At 28.3% G+C, this 26,844-nt stretch overlaps 2 protein-coding genes across 8 annotated transcripts; one reads left to right on the top strand and one right to left on the bottom strand.

The window, feature by feature from the left end:
* Positions 1 to 1,934: 1,934 nt before the first annotated feature.
* On the top strand, positions 1,935 to 4,716 carry LOC113549325. Of its 2 annotated transcripts, XM_026950575.2 has the most exons (4): positions 1,935 to 2,129; positions 2,267 to 2,409; positions 2,550 to 2,699; positions 4,524 to 4,716. In XM_026950575.2, exons 2-4 carry the CDS (start codon positions 2,290 to 2,292, stop codon positions 4,620 to 4,622), a joined length of 369 nt encoding a protein of 122 aa, XP_026806376.1. In that variant the 5' UTR covers positions 1,935 to 2,129; positions 2,267 to 2,289; the 3' UTR covers positions 4,623 to 4,716. The 2 variants fall into 2 exon arrangements, with proteins under 2 accessions (XP_026806376.1, XP_026806375.1); XM_026950574.2 differs by lacking the exon at positions 1,935 to 2,129 and having other exon boundaries at positions 2,136 to 2,409.
* Positions 4,717 to 6,231: 1,515 nt separating this feature from the next.
* LOC113550305 (rab11 family-interacting protein 4) lies at positions 6,232 to 26,823 on the bottom strand. Of its 6 annotated transcripts, none has more exons than XM_026952038.1 (14): positions 26,669 to 26,823; positions 26,073 to 26,201; positions 18,879 to 19,027; positions 18,712 to 18,804; positions 18,557 to 18,646; positions 18,390 to 18,434; positions 13,585 to 13,620; positions 13,382 to 13,499; positions 10,208 to 10,452; positions 9,122 to 9,329; positions 8,838 to 8,973; positions 8,318 to 8,442; positions 7,924 to 7,953; positions 6,233 to 6,659 (listed from the first exon to the last, which is right to left on the bottom strand). In XM_026952038.1, exons 3-14 carry the CDS (start codon positions 19,013 to 19,015, stop codon positions 6,537 to 6,539), a joined length of 1,386 nt encoding a protein of 461 aa, XP_026807839.1. In that variant the 5' UTR covers positions 19,016 to 19,027; positions 26,073 to 26,201; positions 26,669 to 26,823; the 3' UTR covers positions 6,233 to 6,536. The 6 variants fall into 6 exon arrangements, with proteins under 6 accessions (XP_026807835.1, XP_026807837.1, XP_026807839.1 ...); XM_026952039.1 differs by lacking the exon at positions 26,669 to 26,823 and adding an exon at positions 26,609 to 26,627; XM_026952037.1 differs by lacking the exon at positions 26,669 to 26,823 and adding an exon at positions 26,363 to 26,521.
* Between the last annotated feature and the right edge of the window lie 21 nt (positions 26,824 to 26,844).

Genomic DNA, 26,844 nt, shown 5'->3' with positions numbered 1-26,844 from the left:
TATTTTTTATGCTGTTCGGAATAGCCAAAAATATATTTATATTAATACATCACTTGTATACAGCAGAAAATACTAGTAAGTCTCTCGACGTTTATTTACATACTTATTACACAATACCGCGTGGCGCGTGTGTGCTGCACCGCATTTATATTATATTAAAAACCCATATTACAGAATCATAACGACATATTAAAATCCCCATTGACGCATAAAAAATAGCCATTTTCATATTTTTACGCGGCGGGTAATCGTAATGTATATATACATATTTTATGACGATTGCAGAGACAATAATAATATTATAGTCTATATAATAGATAGTCATAATTTTGTAGTGATTTTGATTTGATAGACTCTGGGTATCATATGATACGAATGTATTGCACACAGGGACTGACTAAGTATTTGTAGTATTTGTACGGACTCAGGGATTTTGTTTTAAATATTGATTAAAAATAAAATTAAGAAATATACATAATACATTCCTGTCGTAAATTATCAAATTTGTATACAAGAAATGTATACGAATAGGTGACGTTGAAATTGATAGGCGAATAAATGACTATGTAGCCAATACAAATGTAATGTCTATTAATATTATACTGATATCTTATAGTTTCTAATCGGTAAGTCGGTAAGTCTACTTCATTCAATATTATTCTAGTCAGATAAGTAATAAGAAGGTTCATAAGATAATCAAATTCATATTTTACAAATTTATCGGTCATCTGAAGCAAATTAGGAATACATTTTTTAGACTTAAAAATGCAATTTATTGAACTAGACAACTAAAAGTTAAAGTGGTAATAATTGTATCAAAATCAATAAAGAAAATATATAAATACATACAAATTAAACAATGGACTCTGTATAGAAGCATAATGAAAAAATAGGGAGAAAAATATTTTGTTGTTATGAGGAAAGAATATTTTAAATAATGAAGTGGGTGATTGAAGAATTAAAAAGAAACTACCAGGTATGTACATTATATATTTTGACAATTTGGGATAAACAATTGTTAAAGAGGAAATGTAAAATATTACTTTTCCAGCAGTTGTCGTGGAGAGTGTAAGATATATATAATATAATATGTGTAATATTACGAGTATAATTTCATATTGTCATTTCACTATGATATATGCCTAGTCAGTAGTTATTTAATATTGGATATTTAGGTGAATTATTTGTCACCACGATCACCTAATTTTAAAGGTGGTATCGATGGATGCACTTTGGTTATAAGATAACCAAAATAATTCCAGTTTGTTTTCGCTTTCAATACTGACATTTTTAAATTTTCATGGGTACTTAATCGATGGTTGCAACATACAAACTTATCCATAAGACTTGAATCTTACCCAATTTGTCCTTATAAATATACTTAATAATTAAGTACCTATTGCGTAAGATATTCAAATCTGTATAAATTTAACATTTGAACAATCAAGCACCTATCATATATATATATAGGAACATAGGGTATTATTTAAATGTGATAAACTACTTGGTTGATCTCGGACGATTAAAACATTTTGTATTTTTTTAAATTATTAATAAATTCTGTAATGGGTTAGGTAATGTAATATCTAATTTTTAGACCACCGCGGCTATAAATAAAAATGTGAAATGTAAATTGTTATTTTTTTCACATACAGCAACACAACTGTGTTTAATTAAAATAAGTCCCCTAGTCTATACTGATTGCATTTTTGCTGCCCAAAAATAAACATCTAGTAGGTAGTTGTTAATTAATGGAATAAATTTCAGCTCCACCTACGTTACATCAATATAATTGTTAACCATGTTTGACTCGATGGTAACTATGCGACTGCAGCGTCACCAATATAATAAACTGTTATCTGCGTATTTACTAGATAGGTAATATATTATATTAAAACGATATTATAGTAGATGATGTACAGAATACAACAACCTGGCACGGCACCGAGATTAGAGAGTCGTGTTTCGTGAACGCACTTAAAAAACTTCACTTGAAAACATTGTTATTGCTTACGATTTTTTTTATACCTAATCAATTCATTATCACTATACTATCAGTAGTACAGGCTACAGGTATTCATCACGGCTCGAGATAGTGCAATATGTGCTATCTGCAGACTGCAGCCATGGTAATCATTTGCTATAATAGTATTTAATATATTTGCCTACTCTTAGACCGTAGTAGTTGTGTACTTGCATAAACTATAGAAATATTAGAAACTGATCAAAAGCAATGTTCGCTTTGCCGAAAAATCATTATTTATAGATTTTTGACCGCCACATCAATCGATGGACCGTCGACTTAAGAACGTGCTGTTCGCTGCGTCCGCAGGAGTCTGCGGTTCGTCGGCCGGCTTGTTCAGCAAAATTGGGATGAGCGTAAACGAGTTCTTCGGCTACGACGATCAGGTAAAACCGTATAGATCATTATATTGTGTAAAGCTTGTTTGTCATATTGATATTATAATCCAATAGTGAAACCGCTCATAATATCGTCTATGACAACGGTAGAAAATGGCAGTATGTTAATTTTTGTTTTCCTCTCGTAGACTCTGTACACCAATTTAGCCAGATTCATCATGCTGGCAATGGTTGTGCTGGCCAATATTGGTGGTTGGCTGATGTATACCAGATCCCTGCGATTCGGTTCCACGTTGGTATCTACCGGCATCAGCATCGCTTCCAATTACGTCTTTACCGTGAGTAACAAGCGACTAGCTATTTACACAGGTGTATGGCTTCTCCATTTGTCTTTAACATCATATAAATACCTATATTATTAAATTATTATTATGCAACAGTCACTTAACATTGTCATCAATTATAAATTGAAAAATACCATTTGATTTATTATACATAAATAATGAAATTTAAAAACTATTTTGTGTATTTAACTATTAAAAGTTGTTAATTTGTGATGCAAAATTTGCTCAGTGCTAATTAATATGCTGTATTTTTGACAGTTAATTAAATATACGAGTTATGACTTGTAATTAATAACTACATTATTTTAAATATTACAATTGAAATAAAAATTATTTGTTTTTTATATTTTTACCATCAACATAAACATATAATTTGCTCTGGATTTATTAATAAACTTAAATATTTCAAAATAAAAAAGTAATCTGTAATTATATCTTGAAGCAAAAATTAATTCAAAAATGTATAATAATAATTGACATTTATGGGCAGAGTGTTATTATCAAGTTATGGTAGCTTTTGATATGATCCTTAAAAACTTGACTGCCTTATGTATCATATGACCCATACAACATTCAATTATTGCCTTTCATATTTTATTTAGACTTGCTAATTTTGTTTTAAGTATCATGTATAAAACTCAACCTAGGTTCATAAGATTAATGAGTACATATACAATACTCAAATAATTTGTAAGTTCAATTAAATTGGTTGGGCAATCAAGTAATTAAGTAACTCTTCTGTAAATTTAAACAGTCTTAAATTTCTAAATTTATTGTGCATTTCATTTTCTAGATTGTTAATTTTAAATACAAATTATAAAGTATATATATTATATCAAAGTAAATTATTTAAATACCTATACAGAATAGTTTAAGATTACCAGGGTTCAGATTTTATAGCACTAAAAATAAATGAAATAAGCGCTATAATATGCCTAAAAACACGAAAAATAGCAAAAATAAAAATGTATACTGTTCATAACTAAAAAAAACTTATATTTATTAACTAAAGATTATTTATGAATTAATAGATGCATTTATAATTAATTAAAAACTAATGTGTTTGTAATTACTAAAATTACTTGAATTAAGCATGGTGACTATTCAAATTTATCTGAAAATAAGAAAAAAAAAAAATAAATTATTATTTATTAATTAAACAATATATTAAATTATTTTACTTGAGTTACACTGTAAGATTAAATGTTTCAATATGAACAAAAATTTGGGTATTTTTCATATGTATTCAAAAAAATTAAAATAAATGACAACATTTTTATAATTTTCATACCACATACCTAATATAAATTAAATTTATGAAAATACTAAATAAAACGTTATATTATGCAAATTGGCAAATATTGCTCCAAAACTTGAAAAATAGCATAATACAATTTCATATTTGGATTCCCTGGTGCATAAAACAAATTTATAACTCACTCTGCTATTTTTATCTGTATCCTATAACAATTAACAAATACTATAAAATCCGAGCCCTGAATATTACACTACAATCTTTGGGTATAATAAATTATTCTCTTCATAAGATGTAGTATATACATTACCTACTTAATATGTTGTCTTTTGAAACATAATTCAAATCAAATCATATTTTATTTTAATATTTTTTTCTTATTATTTTAAATGTCCTTTCCCATTTTATTATATTAGTCATATCCAACATTTAATAAATTAACAAACAATGATAAGTTAATTAATAATTGTTAGAATTTATTTTTTATATTACCTACTGGTTTCTATTCAAATTTAAATTCAATATTTTTATAAACTTAATTAATAGCAGTGTATTTATTTCAGGCTTTAACTGGTGTATTATTGTTTGCTGAGAGCTGTTCAATTCTTTGGGCATGTGGTACATTTTCTGTCATGATTGGAGTCATACTGATGTCGATTTGAATATTTTACAAATACAAATGTAAACTGATCTCGTGTATATAATATTTTAATGGTTAATATTATTTAAATAAACAATTATGCATAGAAGAAAAAAACCGACATATTTTATCATTACTTAACCTAGGATTTTAATAACCATAAAAATGCATTTTACCAAAAAACTTCAGAAAAATGTGTTTATAATGATTGTATTTTATTCTATTTCAGATAATACATTAGAAACATTAACTAATAAATATTAAATATTTTATGGTAAAAAAGAGATGTGTGTAATCAAGCGGTAGTCAAGTAATAATAAAAAAAAAATCCCAGACTTATGTTAATCTAAACTAAATTGCACTGATAAAATAGCCAAAAGTATAGGAAATTTTAGAATATTATACACATGCAAGTTACATGTAACCCATTTGAAGCTTGAAATTCTGCGTTAAATCAATAAAAAATACAAATACACTGAAATCTGAGCCCTAAATATAACATTATTTATAACGTTTCTAATATTCATCTAGTCAAGTTAGAAACCATAAATAAATACAACTCGTTCAAAAATTAGATTAAACTTAATTCTCAGTCATAAAGAATAACTTGAAACAATTGTATTTTTTTCTTTGGTCAAAAGTGTTAAATATTGTCAATATTAAAATATACAGTTGATCAAATGGATCAAATTAAATGGAATTTATTTAGCAGATTTCCACTAACAGTAGTTGATTTAATAAAAAAAAATATATATAACTAATAAATACAATATGTTTGAATTACTCGCAATGCTACTTTTTTGTAAACAAATCAAAATATGTTCAATAACTTAATTTACAATATTTCATTAATCTAAATTTCTCTAAAAATATTTTTCTTTAATAAGATCAGTAGAATGATAAGACTTTTTGTAAGTACTTCTAATAATTTAAATATATAATATAAGATCATAGAAATAAATCCAATGTATAGTATTTAATAGAATAATGTGTTTAATATTGAAGTATTCAATATATTACTTACACAGTTGTAGAAAATGTAGAAAATTTTACTATTCAAAAGTAGAAAAAATAATAATACTATACAAGAAATTCCTTATAATTTATAGCAATATGTAAAACAATTAATTTAATTAGTGTACTAAAGAATACATGTTAATGAACTAATGCCTAATACTAATGGTGAAAAATTATTCTTTATTACATTCATTTGGAACTTTTAGGATAAAAAAAAAACAAATGCTTTCTTTACTAAAAAAATACTGTTATATTTTATATTGTGAACTGGCACAAGACTCAAGTATTATAAAAAATAACTAGCTAAATATTGTTACCACATCACAGTCTCTTTGGAACAGATAACAATTATAAAAATTAATTAGCACTCCAATATATTATATAAAGTAACAATAATAATACTATAACATATCGGCAGACTACCTAATATTATATATTTTATCTTTTAAAAATTTAAAATGTTTACAATACAAATGGATGAGAAAAATAAAACAACATATATGTATGTAAATATAAATAATAAATTGTAATACTATATAACTGGACGGATACAATTAAATATAATTTTAAAAAATGTTATCCATTATTTCTTATATAAATATGATAATAATTAAATTTTTTTCATTTTATTTTGCTTTTTACAAAAAATTTTACAACTATTTATATACACAACAAATTATATATAATATAACACACGTTTAATTGATAACATTTGTTGGAAATGCAATGGGTAAAAATTGGTAGACATTAAATAAGGCGGCAATATAATATGTAAGTACAATGACAGCAACAATAATTGAGATAAACATGTCTATTGAAAGACACTAGTCTCCAACTTTACCAATCAATAGTATTAGGAACATTGTGTGTATGTGTTATATGTGAATATCTGTTATTATAATGAAATCATAATAATATTTCATAAATTTTGTTTGACTTCTAACAATTCAGGATGGTTTTCGACAATGTTTAGTAGAATATTGTCGATATAAGCTCGCAACTGATCATTCACCTCTTGTTGATCTTTCAAGGCGGTTTTCATCTGAAAACAATTAAAATCATCAACAACATAACCCATATTTTTAATTATATTATGTAAATAAGAAATTAAAAATATACAACGTGCAACCAAAACAGTTACTATAGTAACCGATTAAAATTAAAATGGCGTTAAGCCATCTTCAGGTGACAAGAATAAAAAAAAAAAACATTGAATTAACACTAAAATAAAATACTAGTCTAGAACAAAAGTTAAAAAATATAAAAATCAATAAAACTCAAAATTGAACATTAATAAAATTGTATTTAATTTATTACCATTATTATGTATTTCATACAGTTTTATAGTTAAGATATACTCGTGCATTTCGTTCATTTAATAATTATTTATTATTTTTGATATTTATGAATTTATATATTGAAAGCTACCAATTAATTTTCAAATATTACAATGAAATGATGGGACACCAGTCCCCATTATGGGAAATTTACATTTTATGTCATAATTAGTTATAATATTATATTAAACACAAGTGAAAATTATATTTATTTTTAACTACGAGTATATGTATAATAATAATTGAATCTTTCATAAATAAAAAAATATATATTGATTTATATTGGAAAAATTGAAATTATATAATAACTTATAACTGATGAAAACATACTAAAAAACGACATCAAAAATAACAATTCAATACTTTTATTGCCAACCAAGTAATAAATAATAATAAAAATAAAAGAATAAATTGTAAATTGTTATTTATTATTTTTTAGTACGCATGCAAAGCCCATACGAAATGTAATAAAATGTCAAGTGTTACAAATTACATGCAAAAAAGGTGTAATACATAGATTTTTTTGCCAAATCTTATCGCTGAGTATGCGTCAATCGACATTCCTAACAATATGCGTTAACACAATAAAAATCTTGTAATCGTTCATTCAGGCAATACGACACAGCAAAGGTAAGAAGACACCATGACAATATTATTATTGTTTGTGTTTCCCCCATTGCTACGGCTACTCGACGACGACACCAATGACATTGAGACTACTCGTATTAAGAGTTAACAACCGCGACTCGATTCAATCGTTTTCAACTGCTATTGTTGAACTCTCGGCATAACAAAACAATTATAATGATATCTATTAATCAATATTAGTCGATTCCATGTTTGATTTTATAAAATTAAATGTTGTGGTATATTTACCGGGTGCGGTTAAGAAAAAAAAATTAAGAAAAAAGCCAAACACTGTTAGTTTGATTGAAAAAAAACATATTTTAGTAACCAAATTGAAATTACCTTGTTTATTTGCAAAGACGAGGGACTGTGCTGTGAAAAGGAGCAAAAAAAAAAACAATATTATATATAAGTACTTCAAGTGTGTTGTTAAATCTACATTCTATATATTTTTAATTGTATTAGATTAAGGTGTATCATATATATTATCATTTGCACTCGTGTGAAATATTATTTGCTCTTATTATTGCTCTATTATGTGTACTACTCTACTTACATATGACAAATTTTATTGACATAATTCGGGTTAGATTCGTTATCCGGAATTTTTTTTTTTCTTACGGTTTATGAAAATATTATTTGTAAGCACGGATACGCGAGATTATTAGACAAACTTCATGATTGAAATATATTTCAAACATGAATAATCATTAAGCATGTATAATACCGCACTTACGTCATCGTGAGTCAAACCGTCGAGTTCAGATGCGAGGCTGGGTGACTCTGTCAACAACAGTCTGCCTCTTTCGATACCTTTGGCTATGGAGGACGCTTGCAACTCATCGTATGAATCTTTCAACGCTGCCGAAAAAATAAAATAAAATTAAAATTAACAAAAATTAACTCGCTTTAAATGCTATATTATATAAGTTGAGATATATCGATTGTTTGCGATAAAAAATCACCATAGTCCATGACTAGTAAACTACATATTATTATAACCTTTATAGTAGAAGTTTTCAACTTTTTTATGCACAGCACATGTTAGCAATAAATAACTTTTTCGAAGACCTTTTTTTTTTAAAGTTGTTTACATCAAATTGCATAAACAGAATTATACTTAATTATACATTCATATTAATTAATTTTTATTTTATTATATTTCTATTAATTATTTGTAATTACTTATTACTAAAAAAACGTTCAAAAGCTCACGACACACTGGTTAAAAACCACTGCTTATAAGTTACACTTACACCGATTCTGATGTTTTAGTGACTCCAACTGGGCCGTAAGCTCAGTGACATACGGCGACGGCGATTGCAGTTTGGTGATCATAGCTTCTTTTTCAAGTCGAGATATTTCTAGCTCTTTGGTCAGACCTTCGATAATCTATAAACATAAATGCGTCATAAGTTTAATATAAGTAATATAGCTAGACAGCGCATAAGAAAAATTCATTATATCAATATACGGTGTTGTTATTATTATTGTTTTAATTGTTATAAACAGAGACAGCAGAACAGTATTTTATACTGACCTCTTCGTTGTCCCGTTCTCTCTGTTTCAACTTCCTAAGTTCAGCTTCCAGTAGACGTATTTCATCTTTAAACGACTGAGCACCCACGTTGAGATCGCTAATCCGTTGTTCCAACGAAATCTTTTCAGTGCGCATCGCCTCTAACGCGGACTTACATTTTTCTGCTTCCAATCGTAAATTTTCATTAGCCGACTCAATACTTTGAAGTCTATAAACATTTAAAAATAGATAGTTTTAATTGACGACTATAAATATTACAAGTATATTTATTTACTGCTTAAATGCAGAAAAAATGCTAAAAAAAGATTCATATCATTAAAAAATATTTTATGTTATGCGATAAATGCATTCAATATAAAAAAGTACATGTAACTCATACAGCGTTAATTAAATTTATTTTTTAAAGCCCTTTGCCCTTTGCATAATATTTGTTAACAAAATAATCTATTCTTTACAATCATTAAAAAAAGAAATATCATTGAGATAAAATTAATGCTTAAAAATGAAAAATTAATATAATGTCACATCAATCCATACAGTGACGTTTATTATTGCTAAAAGTCATCAATTCATCATTATTCGTTCATACTATTAGAATATAAATTATTCTAAAAGTATATATTTAAATAGTTAAATTTATTAAGATTCAATTATATCATATACAATAATTATATAGATTACATAATATAATTAACATATATATATATACGTGGTTATACTTTGTAGTTGGCCTTATCCCTTATTAATTATTATACATAAATGAGAAATAACTAATAACTTTTAAAAGAAATAAGAATAATGATTTTTATGACAATATATTATACCTTTAGTGATAATTCATTATTACTATCAATCGATTTTATGAAACGTGGCTATATAATAACCTTAGTTACATAATTAACAGATGACTCTTCAAACACTAAATGTCCAACACCACGATGAGACCAGTTTATCATATTATTATTATAATATATTAATATACATTTACATTTACAATTATAAATAAAATGTTTAATCCTGCATGATGTAAGTAGCTAATATACCTTCTTGTAGTTAATGACTAATGACATATTATATTGTATTTACCTTATGGCACAATTATCAATATGCAATTGTTTTTCCCTATCGACTCGGGTGACCAGCTCTCTGTGTCTACGCTCTTCAGACGCCAACCGCTCCTCGCACCTGAGTTCGGTGTCGCGGAGCTGCTCTTCAAGCATGTGGACGCGGGCTTGGAGAGCGGCGTTTTCCTCCTTGGTGCGCGCGTACCGTTCGTCCGTCAAGTGTTGATTGTCGGTCAGAGAATTCATCTGTTTTTGTAACACTTGTACCTGCACACACACACATACAAACACATTATATTTTAAACGACGTCGGTTGGTGTAATTATTATAGTAATTATTTTAAATACAACACGTTGCATATGCACGCGAGTATTTTAATATATTACAAAGGTAAAACAAAGGCGCACCGGTATGGAAATATACATAAATTATATATCATATACAAATAACTATAATGTATACCCAAATACTGCACGCGAGAGATAAGTATAAATGTAGGTAGGTATAGAAAAACAAATTTAAAAAAATAGTCATAAACTAATGATGCGACAAAATTACTTTTTGCACGTCAAAAACATTAGAATTTCGTGAAATTTTAGGCAATTTCAACACGTCGTCTTCGATGGGACTCGCTTCATAAGCGTTGCCAACAAATTCAAACTGTCCATCCCACATGTCGAACTCAAGCTCGGAGCAGCAGTTTTCCAAAATGTCTGCCTTATTCTTCTTGGGCGACGATGACGACGACGACATGATTAACAACATAACTTTTAAAGAATGTGACTGTACGAGAGTAAGTACGATACTACGGTGTGTTACAACTACCGACGGCCTTTTGGCCGATTTTCAGAAGAGAAGCCATTGCGCTTATCTGAATATTGATAACGACAGCATCAATTAACTATATTATCGAACGCGAGCATGTTTGTGTGTGGTGTGTGGACTACTATTGGAGCGTTCGTCGAGATATTATGCGTTTTTTACTGAACTTTGATCGCACTGCGCCGAGAGAATATGATGTGTACTCTAATAATAATATCAACGATGACTTATTTTGGCTCGGTGACAGAAATTTTTTTTCCCAAAAGTCGACTATTTTTTCTCGATTCGTATATTTTAAGTAGCTGCCCACGTTCGGCGACGTATATACGCTTCAATGGACGGAATAATAAGAGCGTTGTAAACAGACGATAAAATATGCTGTACCACACACAGGCCTCCTGCAACGGTGTTATTATCGATATATATTTCGACACGATTTACCCAACGATAATAAAGTGAAAAAAAAATAAGAGCATACGCGAAAATGTTTCCTCACCGACGACTATAATTATACATTATGTACGACACTGACACACACAGATAACAATATCGGGATCTGCGCGCAGACTGAACGATTATTATTTAAAAAAAACCTAGTATAATAACTATACATACATATATACACTTATAGTATTGTAGTACACTACTCTATACTATAACATTAAGTACAATTATACATTCGTTAAACGACGACAACGATGATGGGCTTTTATCGAGTGCCGTCGCCACGTTGGTCCCCTACCCAATATACACATGTGGTTACTTTATACTTATATACAGTTGAGTTTGACTCTAAAACGTCCTATCACAAACTGTTGTCACTTGTTGAATACACCACTATACTGGGTGATTCTTTTATCAAACAACACTCGTTATATAAAAATCTATTGATATTTTTTGAAAAAAACATCCTTTACATAATTTCCAACCGAAATAAATATTTTTTTTTAAATATAACTTAATATTTTTCATCGTTTTAATTTTTTTAAGATTTAATTTTTTTGCTGACAACACATTTTTAATTTTATATTCCGAAGCAGAATATTTTTCGGAGTATTTCGTTAAATTAAAATTGAAATTCTGACAAGTAAATTATGAGTTATAACTTATAAGTATTTAAAGTTTAGTGAGCGGAATGAAAAAGCACAGGAATACCCACAAAATGTTGGTCTACCATTCCGCATTTTTGCTTACATAAATTTTAAATACTTATAACTCATAAACTGATTGTTGGAATTTAGATTTTTATACATCGAAATACACCGAAAATATATTTTGTTTCAGAATATGTAATAAAAAAAATGTTGTCATAAAACAATCATATAAAAATAATTTTTTTAAAAACATTTATAAATTTTGAAATAATGAGTGTTGCCCAATAAAAGAATCGCCCGGTATACCACTTCTACAAATTAGAACTTCAATTATTACTGCGTGAGTGTAGGTACACGACACACATCCGTTTACGATGTATAGTTACAACCAATAGAAATCCGACGATTAGTCGCGAGGACGATGCTGCACGACCAAAAATATGACGACAGCTGTGGAACGATAGACGAAAATGCATGATACACAAAAACAATTCAGAAGAACTTAAGATTAAATAAAAAAAAATAATAAATACATTAATATTCAACGAAAAATATATTCACTAACGGAAATGTTATGCCAAAAATAATCACATTTACTAAATTAAAAAAAAATATATAAAATTTTAATATTAATTTTTATTACTTGAATAATTATTAATTATACAACAGTATTTAAACTACAGCAAAATAAAGAATTCAGGTAAATGATCTGTAACCAACTTGCAGACATCCATGATTAATACGTATAAAATGAGTATTGAGTAAAAAATACAAATAAAACCAATTTGAGATTAAATCAAAATACATTTCTGAAAACTAAGACTTATTTTTATCTAAATAGATTCCAGACTCGGATTACTCGAGTAAACATGCAAATAATTGATGCTCCACTCAATAAACATAATAAATTGTAATATTGAATTAAAATATTGTATTGATTTTTAACCAACTACTATTGTTTGATTCCGTAATACGCAGTTAACGATCATCAATTTCGTTCACCTAGCTTAATCGAATTTAAAAATAACTCTAATTGACAATATACCTGTCGAATATTCAGAACACGCGAATAACATCTAGTATTATATAGTACACACGTTTCCTGCGGACAGCAAAGGAAATTATTTATACGGCAGTAGCGCGCACAGGAATGCTGTTTAGTCGTGATGGAACTTATCACGTATAAAATACGAATATAGAAATAATAATGATAGGTCTTAGTAATGGCGGTGGGGTATAATAATAATGATTACACAATGGCATCTATGTTATAGTCTTACCTTATTGTTGAGGTCGAGAACGTCTTCTTCGATGGATGTGTCAGAATACACATCGTCGGGCGTATCGCAAATGGAACTGCGGCCGGACGAATTGAAACTTGAACTCCGATAAAGATCACTGAAACACAACAACAATGATATTATTATCTAATAACGTGTAGAAACTATGCAACAATAATAATAAACGCCGTTAAATATTTTACCTGGCGAGTGCATTTGAACCGATCCTTTTGGCCGATCTACGTGAAACAAAACACAAACGTATTATCATTTAATAATCATACTCAAATATTATACAATAATAATGATAATAAAAAAAAATTAAAAAGGAAAAGCGGTCGGTAAACTCCGCTTAATATGCATTTTTAAAAGACCATAACGCGTTTTTCTCCAAAATATCTTATTCATTAAAATAGTAATAATAGCTAAGGCAGCATTAACGACGATGGCTATGCAGCTGGTATGGAAAGCTACTTTCTATAAACATTACTTACTATAAGTACTATTCTTAACACCACACACGCATTACGCGTCTATTAAATATTATAACAAGCTTCGTTATCAAATATCCAGAAAAAAGATAATAAAATAAATGCATTCTTTCTACATACATAGACGAATTTACTCCGATTACGATCGGTAACTATAGTAGTTATGATCACATTAACACGATATAAGATGTTTTATATACCTATGTCGTTTTATTTCGCCTTAATTGTAAATTTTCCACTAAAAAATTTGTGAACTTTCCCAAAATTTTAGTGAATCAAATAATTATTTTAAAATAAATATTATCCCGTTTAATATAAGTGATAATTGAATAATTGTAAATCAAAACAAGACTATAAAATACAAGTAATATCTAATAAATAATATATGTACGAGGAGAGAGATTAACTAATTAGTAATTAGTGATAAACATATAATTAAATGTAATCTAATTTTCCATTAATTCTTAATTTAATTGCAAACAACTATATTATTCGACATAATTGTTCTAAAATGTATATGTATTATTTCACAACTAACATTTACCAATACTCAATAACTATCTAAATGTATATACGCTTCCAAAGACAACGTATAAAACATAAATTTATAATTTTTTTACTCACTCCTTCTATTTTTGAACAGAAATATATACAGTGAAACTTACCGGAAAACTAAACAAAAAGAAAAACAAGGTTTTCACTACACTCGTACACGATGATAATTACATTTTCCTAGTATTCGGGAAATTATTCTTAAAAAATCATTGTAACGAGGTCGTTGTCCGTACGATAAGTATACAGAACACGTATACAGTACACTATATACCCAAAAATTCAGTATACATCCGAAAGTCTTTTAACTCATACGATTTATCTTTAGAATAAAAAGGTGAACTATCAGTGCAATATGATTGTATTGACTAAAAAGTATATTCATTACAGAAACTAATTTTTTGTATAACATTCTAAGATTGTTTCCATTGTCACAAGACAAACTAATAACTCCTAAACACCGTTATTATTAAACTGCTATAATACAGCATAATATATTCCCTCACTGCTATTTCTTAGCACATTAGACACGAAATATCTTGACTACGATTAAACTATAACAATAACGCTGGTCGTGGGCTAATTTCGCAATTTTTCCGCAATTCTGAACCGGAATTTATGTAAACGCAAACAACGCGATAGGTGACAATAAAATTCACCATATGGAAAGACGATGATGGCTACTTTACGGTATAGTCTATACCAATAATATTTATAATTTTATTATGATAGTATTATTATAGAGACGGACAAACACACATGTGATGAAAAAAAACATTCTTTTTGATTTTTAAATCAATACCAAAAATAAAATGAGCTTTGTTGGACGTATCTAGATAATAATAATTACAGTTGTAAGAACCAAAGGAAACGTAGTAAGTAAATACGACATGATGACCATTACATACCTTCTCCATGAAGACCGATTATATTCCTGTTTCATATCTCGTCTATATGCAATATACTACACTGGTAAAGCATTGATTGTGAGTCATGACATTTTTACGAAGATAATAAATATATATAAATCACTAGCACATACGATAAAGACGCACTCTTATCTCAAGCAACACACGACCGCGTCGCCAGAGAGAAGTGATCAAACTCGTCGACCGTCGCACTATAACTATACATAGGTGAAATCACGAACTCACGTGAACACACACACACACACACACACACAAACACTACAAAATCGTACTATATACTATTATTATATACACAAGTCACGTGTGTGTGCGTGTGCTCAACAAGAAGGGGTGTTATGTACGTAAACTGTGTGTATGTCTGCCGAACACGCAGTGGTGGTGTAGGTATAGGTAATAACATACTAGACGTTTATACCACGTAGACGGTAACTATACGGCTACCACTACCGGTCTCACAAGGCGGGTTATATTATATACAGTGGATAAAAACAGAGAACGGCCCCTCAGCATTCCTTCCTATCGTTGCGTTTCGCCTTTCATTTTTTTTCAATGTACCACTAGGTCATACTCATAACGCTCGACGGATAATATTATTATTATACTAAGCACACTCGAATATAATGATGACGACGTATACACATGCGCATAACCGCGAAAAATATCAAATTGTATTATTATACAGTCAGTACTACATATATTATATATATATGGTTATATGGTAGGCTGGTGCCTACCTATCTAATATATACATATACGTTTATATAAATATCATATTATATTATAATATAGATAGAGAATTCCAGTCACGGTGTATAACCGACTCGGATTAGCTGAACTCAAGGGCACATAAGTATTTGGCGTGAACGGTGAACTATACTTCGACAGTTCGACGGTGCAAAAAGTACCGACCAGATAAAATTAAAGGGAAAAAGCCTAACAGCTTAATGTACTTATGTAGGTACACAAATTTTGACCATATAATAGGATATCTATACACAATAATAATATGTAACCTATTTTTTTACTATGTGTTCAAATGGTGCAACAAATAAAAAAAAATATTAGGTATTTCCAATTTTAGTTTTTTAAATATAATATAATAATCGTTTGGAACATGAAAAAATGTTTGTGCTGTATGTATAGAACTGTTGTTTTATCTGTGTAAAAATAAACAATCGACACGCCCGCAAAACCACGTTTACTTTCGCCAAATACGCCCACAAATGCAGCCAATTCAGGTTGGGTGTGTGTACAGTGTACACAGTATATATAAAATATCATCCTCTTTCGTAGGACGGACAAGTGAATTTCAATAAAATCTCATCTACTAATACAAGTTATAAACACTATGTTCGAATACATTAAAGTTTTTGCAGTGCTTCTTCAATTGTATAAAGTACAATAAATATATTATGTAGTATAGTGGTATTAGTAGATTAGTAAGTGGTGTATATCTTCTTTATATATAAATTTCTAAAACATTTTATGTATACGACTATATAGGAGCAAACAATTTGTAAACGTACGATAATTATATATGTATATACGAACTCGGTTTTATCGAGATATAATTTTATGAAATTCGGGTGTATATAAAAAATATGTTAACGTCGCCAACGCAAATCGTGCCGCTGATGTGCACGCATTGAAGACACGCGTAATAACATTGTAGCCAGAGAATTATAAGCTCTAGAGAGGAAATTATTACGTAATACACGTAAATATTAATCACTATAGTATTGTCTCGATCTTTTGTGTGTGAATGTAACTATGACGACAAGAGAATACACACACACACACACACAAATCGAATAACGTTTGTTCGATCACGTGTTTTAAAAAGAAAGAGAACAGTGCATGGAACTAATTCGAAAAGTAAAAATATTCGTCGTATTTATTTTATGTAGTGTTTTACATATTTTAATTTTACACGGAAATATGCGCTAAAAACGTTATACCAACGCGCAAATTAATTGACAATGTTCTTTAAAAAGAAATATATAAAATCTGTTATTATATTATTTTTACTTATGACAAAATTAAACACCGCAAAAATATTCATAAATCGCTAAAAACATAATTTCTACTCAACTCCCGTAAGTATAGTCAATGTCATATTACACATATAAACCGATTATTTCGACAAATACAAATGACTAACGTTTTTCTGACAAATATTTATATTATATAATACGTAAGTAGTAGGAATCTTCACATAATCAAATTAAGGGCGTCGGGTAAACGTAACAAATCAGAAACGTTCGCACTGACAATACATACACAACCACGGGAATAATATGACGCGAAGCCATCTCTGGACAAATCATATTATAATAAGCTATCACTGGTGCCACCTTAATACGATTTCGAATACACCATAGGTTAAATATACATTTATAGACAGTAGTAGTTATTTTGTGTCAAACGACAAACCTACACGCGATTATACAAATAGTTTGTACCGAATAAGGACCAGGTGATGGATTTTCATCATTGAACCCGTTGAGGTCATATACTATTCATGCTAGTATACTACTATGTATATATATAATTATTTAACACCACTCTCACCTTTCTCTCATATAATTAGTAACCTATACCTTTACCTATCTGCAGCCACGATGACGCAGATTTAGTTAAAATAGTTATTAATAAGTATTAAATTACTTAAACTTGATCTTCAAATCGACAAATAAACAAATAGAAATGCATAGTGTCTAAAAACTAAGCCATTTTAAATAAAAAGAAAAAACACTACAGTAATATTATTAGGTTTGTAATTTGTACCTAACACGAAAATATAATGATACACGACTATAATACAAAGAAATAATATTTGTAACACGATTTTTTTAAAACTTATAAAATGGAAATACAGTCACGAACGTTTCAGTCTGTAAAAATTACCATTTGTATCGATTTTAATCATTAAAAGTTTCAGTACGTGCGTAAGTGATTAACTGCCTTAACGGTAAAATACAGTATATTATATTGTATAGATATATAATAAGTTCTAAAGCAGTATTAAGTACTTACGAATGTCTCATCGAACCCCATTTACGGTTTGGCAGTATTTCAGCACTAAAAAATTTTTTAAAAAAAATAGACGATTAACATTGAATATATTATACATATATATTGTACATGTGACGTAAACAAGCTATGACTACAGTAGTTTAAGTTTAACTATTATTTTATTATACCTATGCCCGTTTGTGGTCCTCCTCAAACTTGTCCTGAGCCACGTATTTCTTTTTAGTCCCAACGTGTTAGTGACTGGATTTTCGACACCACTGAAACAAACAAAAAAATCATGATAATATATTTACTAACGCCGTGTTATAAGGAATAAACAAACTTTGAGATCACGTTATTAACAGGTGAAGAATTCTCCATGTCATTTTCACCGTAACACTCGTAACTCTCTTCATCTGACATGCTCGAAAACTGGCTGTACCAAAAAAACAAAAGTAAAAATAAAATATCGTTTTGATATATTTCAGTATTTCACACAGTTCAACACACCTATTATTCGTAGAATTCGAGTCTGTGTTCCCACCATGTACGGCCGTATCTTCTATGTTGAGTTTGAACGCTGGAGAATCACATTTGTTATTGTTATTGACGATATGTTCATCTTCTTGTATTTTGGGCGCCATCATCCTAGCCAAAACCTACAAACACACATACGACAACGGACAATGTAATACCATTATATCGACATTTATACAAATATATTAAAAACTAATTGTGATTAAGACAATGCATTTACAATGTTCACCATGATAACATGGCATTTCATCATTAATTATATAAAGTAATATTAGTAATAATAGCTTCGTCACAACGTCATTAATGCGTGTAATTCATATAAGAGAATTCCAAATGTACACCATACATTTATTATACATAAATAACATTATTGTTTTCCAATACCTGCGATCGTACCATCATAGTCATGATGCTTTTGCAGACAACCTTCGCGATCAGTTCGCCTACGTCGCACAAGATGATTCACAATATTATAATATTATGATATATTGAGCTGTATAAAATGGACTGAACTCATTCGCGTAGGATAAATCGGCACACACTAACATCCGGATGAACACCCACACCCTTATATATACATGGTTACAGATAGGTGTGGTAAGGCTCCAATGAGGGGGTTGTACTTTTTTTCTTCGGAAAGGTGATAGGCACGTGTCCCGGCAGACAGATGTAAGTAGGTACCTATATACAGATGTATACCCGTCAATAAAGCGGAACATGCCGTATTGTGTATCGCAGCACACGCGTTTGTCGTTACGTATATATCATATATATTATGTTATTATATTAAACATACATACGGCAAAGCTAAGGGCAAAAAAAACAAGAGAAAACTACGATGCCCTAAGTATAAAATATACTCCCTCTTTTGCAGCTGCGTCGCTCAAAACAACGTGTGCGTTTAGATACGGCACGTTCCCCGCTACCGTTTCCGATCAGGAAACGAGTGTTTCTTAGCATGCAGAGGGTTGTTAGTCGCGTTTCCGTTTCTTTTGTTTTATCTGAAACCCATTTAGTCAAAGGACTAGAAACGCGATTTATCTACTAACTATTTATCGACTTGAGTTAACACACGCCAATTTAAGAATCTAGTCAATCAAAACGACATATCATTTTTTTATAGTTAGATTTAACTTGAAATGGATTTATAACTACCTTCTTTACAAATAATTAATCAAAAATAATTATATTGTTAGATTAGTATTAATTTAATAATTTGATACTTTCAAATCATTAAAAAAGTAAAATATGGATGAGCGTGGTTAAGCTTTATGAATTTAACATTTACATAAAATTACCGGGAAAAATGAATATAAATATTAAATAATACATACTTCAAAGAATACAAAATAAATTATGATTACATTTTTTATTATTATTTATAACTTTATTAAGTATAAAAGAAAGATTTTATTAACTTACATAATCATATATTATTATGTTTAATTGCCAGTGTGAGAATAATAATTGATAATTCCTGTAGAATAATAAGTTTTATTCAGTTTATAAGTACTGATATTATTAATATTATACAGTTGAACAAAAAAAAAAAATTCTGATAATTTTGTATCATATTAATATAATATTGTTACAAAAAATAAATATGGTATGATATTAATAAAAATGTATACTTTATTTTTAATTATATACAATTATTACAATTTATTACAAACAAGATTGAATGATTATGTGGGTTGTATTTTTTTTTCAGAAAAGGAACTACACTTAATATAATACAAATTCATCATTATTATTTATCTTGCAGTAATTTTGATAAAACGAAACAATAATATTTTGAATTAAATAAAAAATAAATAGGCAATAAGCATCTTTTAAACGTTAAAGAATGTCAGACTATAAACTCAGATGTGGCATATAAAATTAAAAATCGTAAACAAAAACACTATTAAATGCAACACAAAAGTATTCACTGTTAATTTTTTAATTTACAATATTATATAGTATTATGAGAACGATAGTGAGTTTTCCTAAGACATATATATCCATACACAAAATGTCCACCAAAAAAGCGATCATTACTCATTATTAATATATAAGCATTGTTTTATTATCTATCACCTCAATGGCCAATATTGTCACGAGTTAATTTAAATAATAATACAAAATACATATATTATGATCTTTTAAGAAAGACAATATATTATTATAATTTATGAACCGTATACAAAATCATAGAATAATGCACAAGTATTAAATACCTATAAGATACGTCAGAGTAAAATTATTCGCACTATTATATTTAATGCGATACCCATTTACTGACAGTGATTGCGTTTTATTACATTTAATATTATTTTATCAGAGAAGACTATAAAATATAAATATCAAAATCAACAATAGGAATTTGAATGTCTTCCCCTCCCACCGCACATAAAATGACATATATCTATAATACTTGAAAGACGACTAAATATTATTATAACAACAAAACCAAGTTGATATCATGAATAGGCGAATCGGACATAAATTTCCGAATAGGTATGTATGGTTTTAATTATTAACAAAGAATAGAAGAAATTACTATTATTTTGCGGTATAATGAAAATATGAATATTATCAAAGCATATAATATGTATAAAGGAACGACCTTACACAATATATTGCAGCGACAACAACTATAGTAGCTATTCATAATACTTTTTTTTAACAAGGACAATCATTACATTATGCTATTGAGCATATTTTCCTGGATCCACACACATGAATATGTGTAATTTTTTTTTTGTGGGGGAGGATACATTAAAATACGCGTGAGAGATTGGAGCCGAAATTTATGTTTTCCCGGATAAAACGAGTAAGTGTTCCGGCCAGATGGCACTTATATTTTTATATAGATACGTGGATCCGTCTGGCTTTAGTTACGAGTGTTAGTATGTTATACGTTATTTATTACGAGTTTTAGAAGAATACAAGACATGGAAAACAAAATATGAAGGTCTATAACACTTAAATAAAATATACAACATGATATTAATAATATTTAATATATGGGGAGACGGAAACAACCAACGCACATGACAGGCTCAAAACAATATTAAATAGCTTCTCTATTGTCATGAACCATTAATCCCATCATTTGTGTACTCTTTAAAGTGTGATGAAGATTAGTATAGTTACAAAGTGTAACTTTTTCAGTTTCAGTCTCGTCCCAGTAGCACAATTATATTATATAGTACACGTTATTATTGTTCTCTCTAGCCGCAATGGCCCCGGTTAACACGCAAAACCACCGTTAGCCTAAAAACATACCTACACAATATGAAGCAATTGGTGGTGGTAGTTGCTTCATTGAGATACGGTCTAACGAACATAAAACGTGTGGTTTTATTATGAATCTATTATATATGTATAATTAACGCATGAAATATCGGTTTACCTATATAAATATAAAAATATAAAATGCGTATTACCGCGAATAAATATGTATTAAATGGAAAACACAAACGTTATATGTATTTCGTAGGCGTGTGACATAAACATTTTTATCATCATTAAAATATGTAAAGGCTATCACCTTGGAAAACAGTTTTTTGGATTTAATTTAGCATTAAAATTATACATTTTTTTTAAATTTAATTTTACTTAAGATATATTGTTATAAGCTTAAATTATTCGAGGAGACCGATGAGGATTCAATAAATTTACAATCTACAGTACTCTATTATCTCAAAGTGAATTAATATTTAATACCGAGTAAATAAACCTAAGCCAATTATCAAATCATTTAATTTAAAAATTGAATTAACATACTACGGTTATGAACACTAGCAGATAATTAGTAAAATGTATATATAATTATAAACTGCAGGTTTCTAAATAACATTTAGGAACATGATATTCTGTAGTGTTGTACTCGTCATTTTAATTATTCGTCTGACAACAGCCAGATGTCGATAATTTTTTATTTAGCAATAGAAAAAATACCATATGGTCAAAATAAAACAATTATTAATAATTATACCAATAACACAATTCTGTAAAACCGATAGAAATAGTAATTTTAATAGGTAATCTTATTATATAAAATTAATGTAATAAAATATAATATTTACCATGATTAAACGTCTAATTAACTTAACAGTTATTAACAAGTTTCAACGCACAAAAAGACTGTGATTTTAAGTTACATTTCTTACTAAAGATAATTTATATATAAATATAGTAATTTCGTCGATATTAATAAGGATCAATAATAATATTCTATAACATAAACACACTCCTTCTCATTTAACAATACTCAAGTTTTAAACATTTCTCATATCAATAGCGCAGTAATTCGTAACAATAATGTGTTTACTGTTTCTGGAATGAATAAAGAACATCAGTAATGCGTATTTACACTTCCTTGGTTTGCGAATTGATAAATATATTAAACGAACGTGTTTAATTACGTACTATAATAATAGACTATTTAAGAACTGGTCATGGTAAAAAAAATAAAACTAAGATGCATGTCAAATGTGTATTGTGTAGTTTCCTCGTTTTCAGGTTAACGCCGTCGAAGGTCGTTGAGATTGACTTGGATTTTTTCGTCATAATTTATATTCTGTTGTTGAATATTATCATCAAGTCGCGTACAGTGTAGGTTTAGTTTCTTTTGTCGTTGTTAAGTATGCAAAGCGAAAAAAACTAATTAAATATTGTTTGAAATAGGTACCTACGCAGTTTCGTGTTATAAGAGAATCAAAATATTTTTTTCCGAAACGAACTTTTAAGTATTTAAAAAAAAATACACTACAATAATTATCAGATTGTATTATGTATTATAGACTGTTGTAAATTATAATATTCCTTAATATTGTATAGGGTAATTTCATGATCCACGCATTATGAATAATTCACAAATCGTTCTACTTTTTGTTTTTAATTCAAGTATATTATGAGAAAAAACTTCATCGAGATAACATACAAAATAATGAGGTCGGTACAGTCTAAAACGTATTAAGAATTAAGAAAAATGAATGTTAAATTGTTAAATGATCCAACTTTATACTATTACTTATGTTAAACCAGTAATAATAAACATATTATACTGCAATATATAGTAATACTCGACAAATTATTAGCCAAACCATATCAATAATAAAGATGTAGACGAAAACTTAATAATATTATTATATTTTTCAAATATAAAAATATAACATTTTTCATAATAAAACTATTAAGTTCATGATTGTAGATAGGTTAGGTAGTTATTAGTTATATAGAATAATACATGATACGTGTACCTATCTATACCTACCTAATACTGAGTAGAGTATGAATGTAAAGAGAATTTCGTAAATACCACGAAAATTGATGTAAATTACGGATTAACGAAAAGGTCTATACTATATACTATATAATGTAAATAAATCATAAATATAATATACAATGGCGTTTAACTTGTAAAATCATTTAGGATTTTTGGAATTTGAAACCAACAAAAATTTCAATTTTGGTGGTGGGTTTCCTAGAAATAGGTTTTTTACAGGTTTCCGTTTTAAGAGGATTTAGAAGCGGTTAATTGTCTATCTTTGTTAACCATATACCTATAGCAACACAAGAATCTAGACGTGATTTATTTACAATGTACCTATCAATTAATCTATTGAGAAACAATAAGAACTTTAAAATCAGACTTCAATTTTTCGTTAAGTCTACTTGGAATGTTAAAAAAATGTATACTCTCTAAAATGTGAAAATTAAAATATTGTTATATTTTAATGCTCGGAGAAATTCAAATCAAAATTGTTTTTTAAAGTTCTTATTGTATTATTAATTGATACATTAGAAATATAACATTTCTACATCGCCACTTTTAGTTTTATTAGATAAAAAAAAGACGAATAATTTAATCCTTAAAATTAAAATTAAAATATATATGTTTACCTTTACATAGTTAAAAGAAAAATAATTATTTTACTTATACCTTTTAAAATACTATTTTTCAAATTAAATAAAAATTTAAATTATTATTATTTTTTTAAGTGTAAATAAAGCAATTTATAATATATTGTTGTGTGATAATTTTATAATTTCAAAGATTTAAATGAGATAAATATTTTTTATTCATAATATTTTAAACTTCAATCAAATTACAAAATGTTGATAAAATTTTCCAAAAATATACATGCCAGTGAATTATATATTATTTCAATAGGTACTGTTTTACATTTACATTATTTGCTTATTATTATCATTTAAACATTTTAATCAATGGGACATACTATTTGTCAATAACTAGTTATTTTTATAATGGAAAAACTAAAAAAATACAGGTAAACAGAAATAATATAATAATAGTATTATTATTTGTTAGCATTTAACGATAATACACATTACACTAAAATTTATAAAATTATTTGATTTTGGAACCTTACCAAAATTAAAATATACAAAAATTAAGCTAATGATAATAACTATACTTATATTTTACAAGAAAAAAGTTATCTTGTCAACATGTAGTTAATCACTAAAAAAAAGTTATTACTTTTACTTAAAAATTGTCTAAATAAAAATGTTTATAATTTTATTTTGTGGATTATTAATTTGTCGTTAAATTTGTTTTTAGTTACTATTAGGTATCACCTATGAATATTTATTAAAATATTTTTATCTCATCATATAAAATAAGAATTTTAATAATTAAATTGATAAATTGTAATCATCATTTTACTCCTAAATTCTTACACCCACATAAATTATTATTAAAATAAGAAATACAAAACTCTCGAAAATAGTTTAAATAAAATTTTTTGATAATTTGAAAGATATAAACTGCATGACAAAGTCTTGTTTAAAAAGATTGAATAGAGCAATAATGTTATCAATTTTAGATTTATTGAGCAATAAAAAAATAATTTAGTAATAACGGTCAAAAGATTATCAGTACCTTTATAATTGCAGGTCTAAAAATACTTGAATTATAAAATGTTGAAAGATAAAAACTAAATATTCGGCTGTATGCCCAAACATTATAATACAATAATGTCACACTCAATTTAAACACAAACTGTAGGTAAGATTTTTACGCGGCAGACTCGGTAACAATATAGAAAAATTGGATTAAATAATTAGTCAGAGTGTAATTCAATTATACTTTACATTTAGTATAACTAGGTTAATCAATAGTTTAAGTAAAGAGAATATTTAAATATCACCAACCTTTGACTGTCCTATAAGTGTATGTTGTGATATGTATTTGATGTGCAAGTATTCACAGAATCTTCATCACATAACTATAGCAGAGATGTCCATATGTTGTATGACACCAAACACCATTGCACAGTTAAACTGACATTAAAAAAAAAAATTAATAATAAATAACACACAGACACACAGCAGATTTCAAGCGACTCAGCAAATTGCTGGCAGTGCTGAGTATTGAAACCCAAAGGACTTTTGGGACAGATAGTTGCAGATAACAGTAAACAAAAACCAGAACCCCGACTCACACTTAACGGATAAGGTAATACAATGTGCACGGGAACGTAGTGGGTGGGTGCCGTCGATACCGCAGTAGTAAGCAAACTGATGTGTTCATTTTTCGATGACAAAATTATTTAAAATATTTGAAAAAAAAACAATTATTATTATAAAAATTAAAAAAAAAAAAAAAAACAATTGAACTGTAAGCAGAGTCACTGCTGCTGCTGCTGCTGCGGCGGCGGCGGCAGTGTGGCAATTGTGTTTCGCCTCACCTGTATTATTGAGGTGCCTCACCGCCGCGGTACCTGTGTTACCTGTAATAATATATTCACCTGTAATTTATGTTTTGCTTTTTTTTTTTTATTTACACCAATGCGCCGTAATGACAGTGCGTGCGGCCGAGACGACTCGAAATATTTGACATCGAACGAAACCGTTTGCGGAAGTCGCGGCACGACGTGATCTTCTGTAGCTGTAGAGATCGGTAGGGCTACGATCGAAACGTTTC

The sequence above is a fragment of the Rhopalosiphum maidis genome, chromosome 1 (assembly GCF_003676215.2).
Source record: "Rhopalosiphum maidis isolate BTI-1 chromosome 1, ASM367621v3, whole genome shotgun sequence".
NCBI lineage: Eukaryota > Metazoa > Arthropoda > Insecta > Hemiptera > Aphididae > Rhopalosiphum > Rhopalosiphum maidis.
Note: the sequence above shows the minus strand (reverse complement) of the source record. Positions and strands in the feature narration are given on the sequence as shown.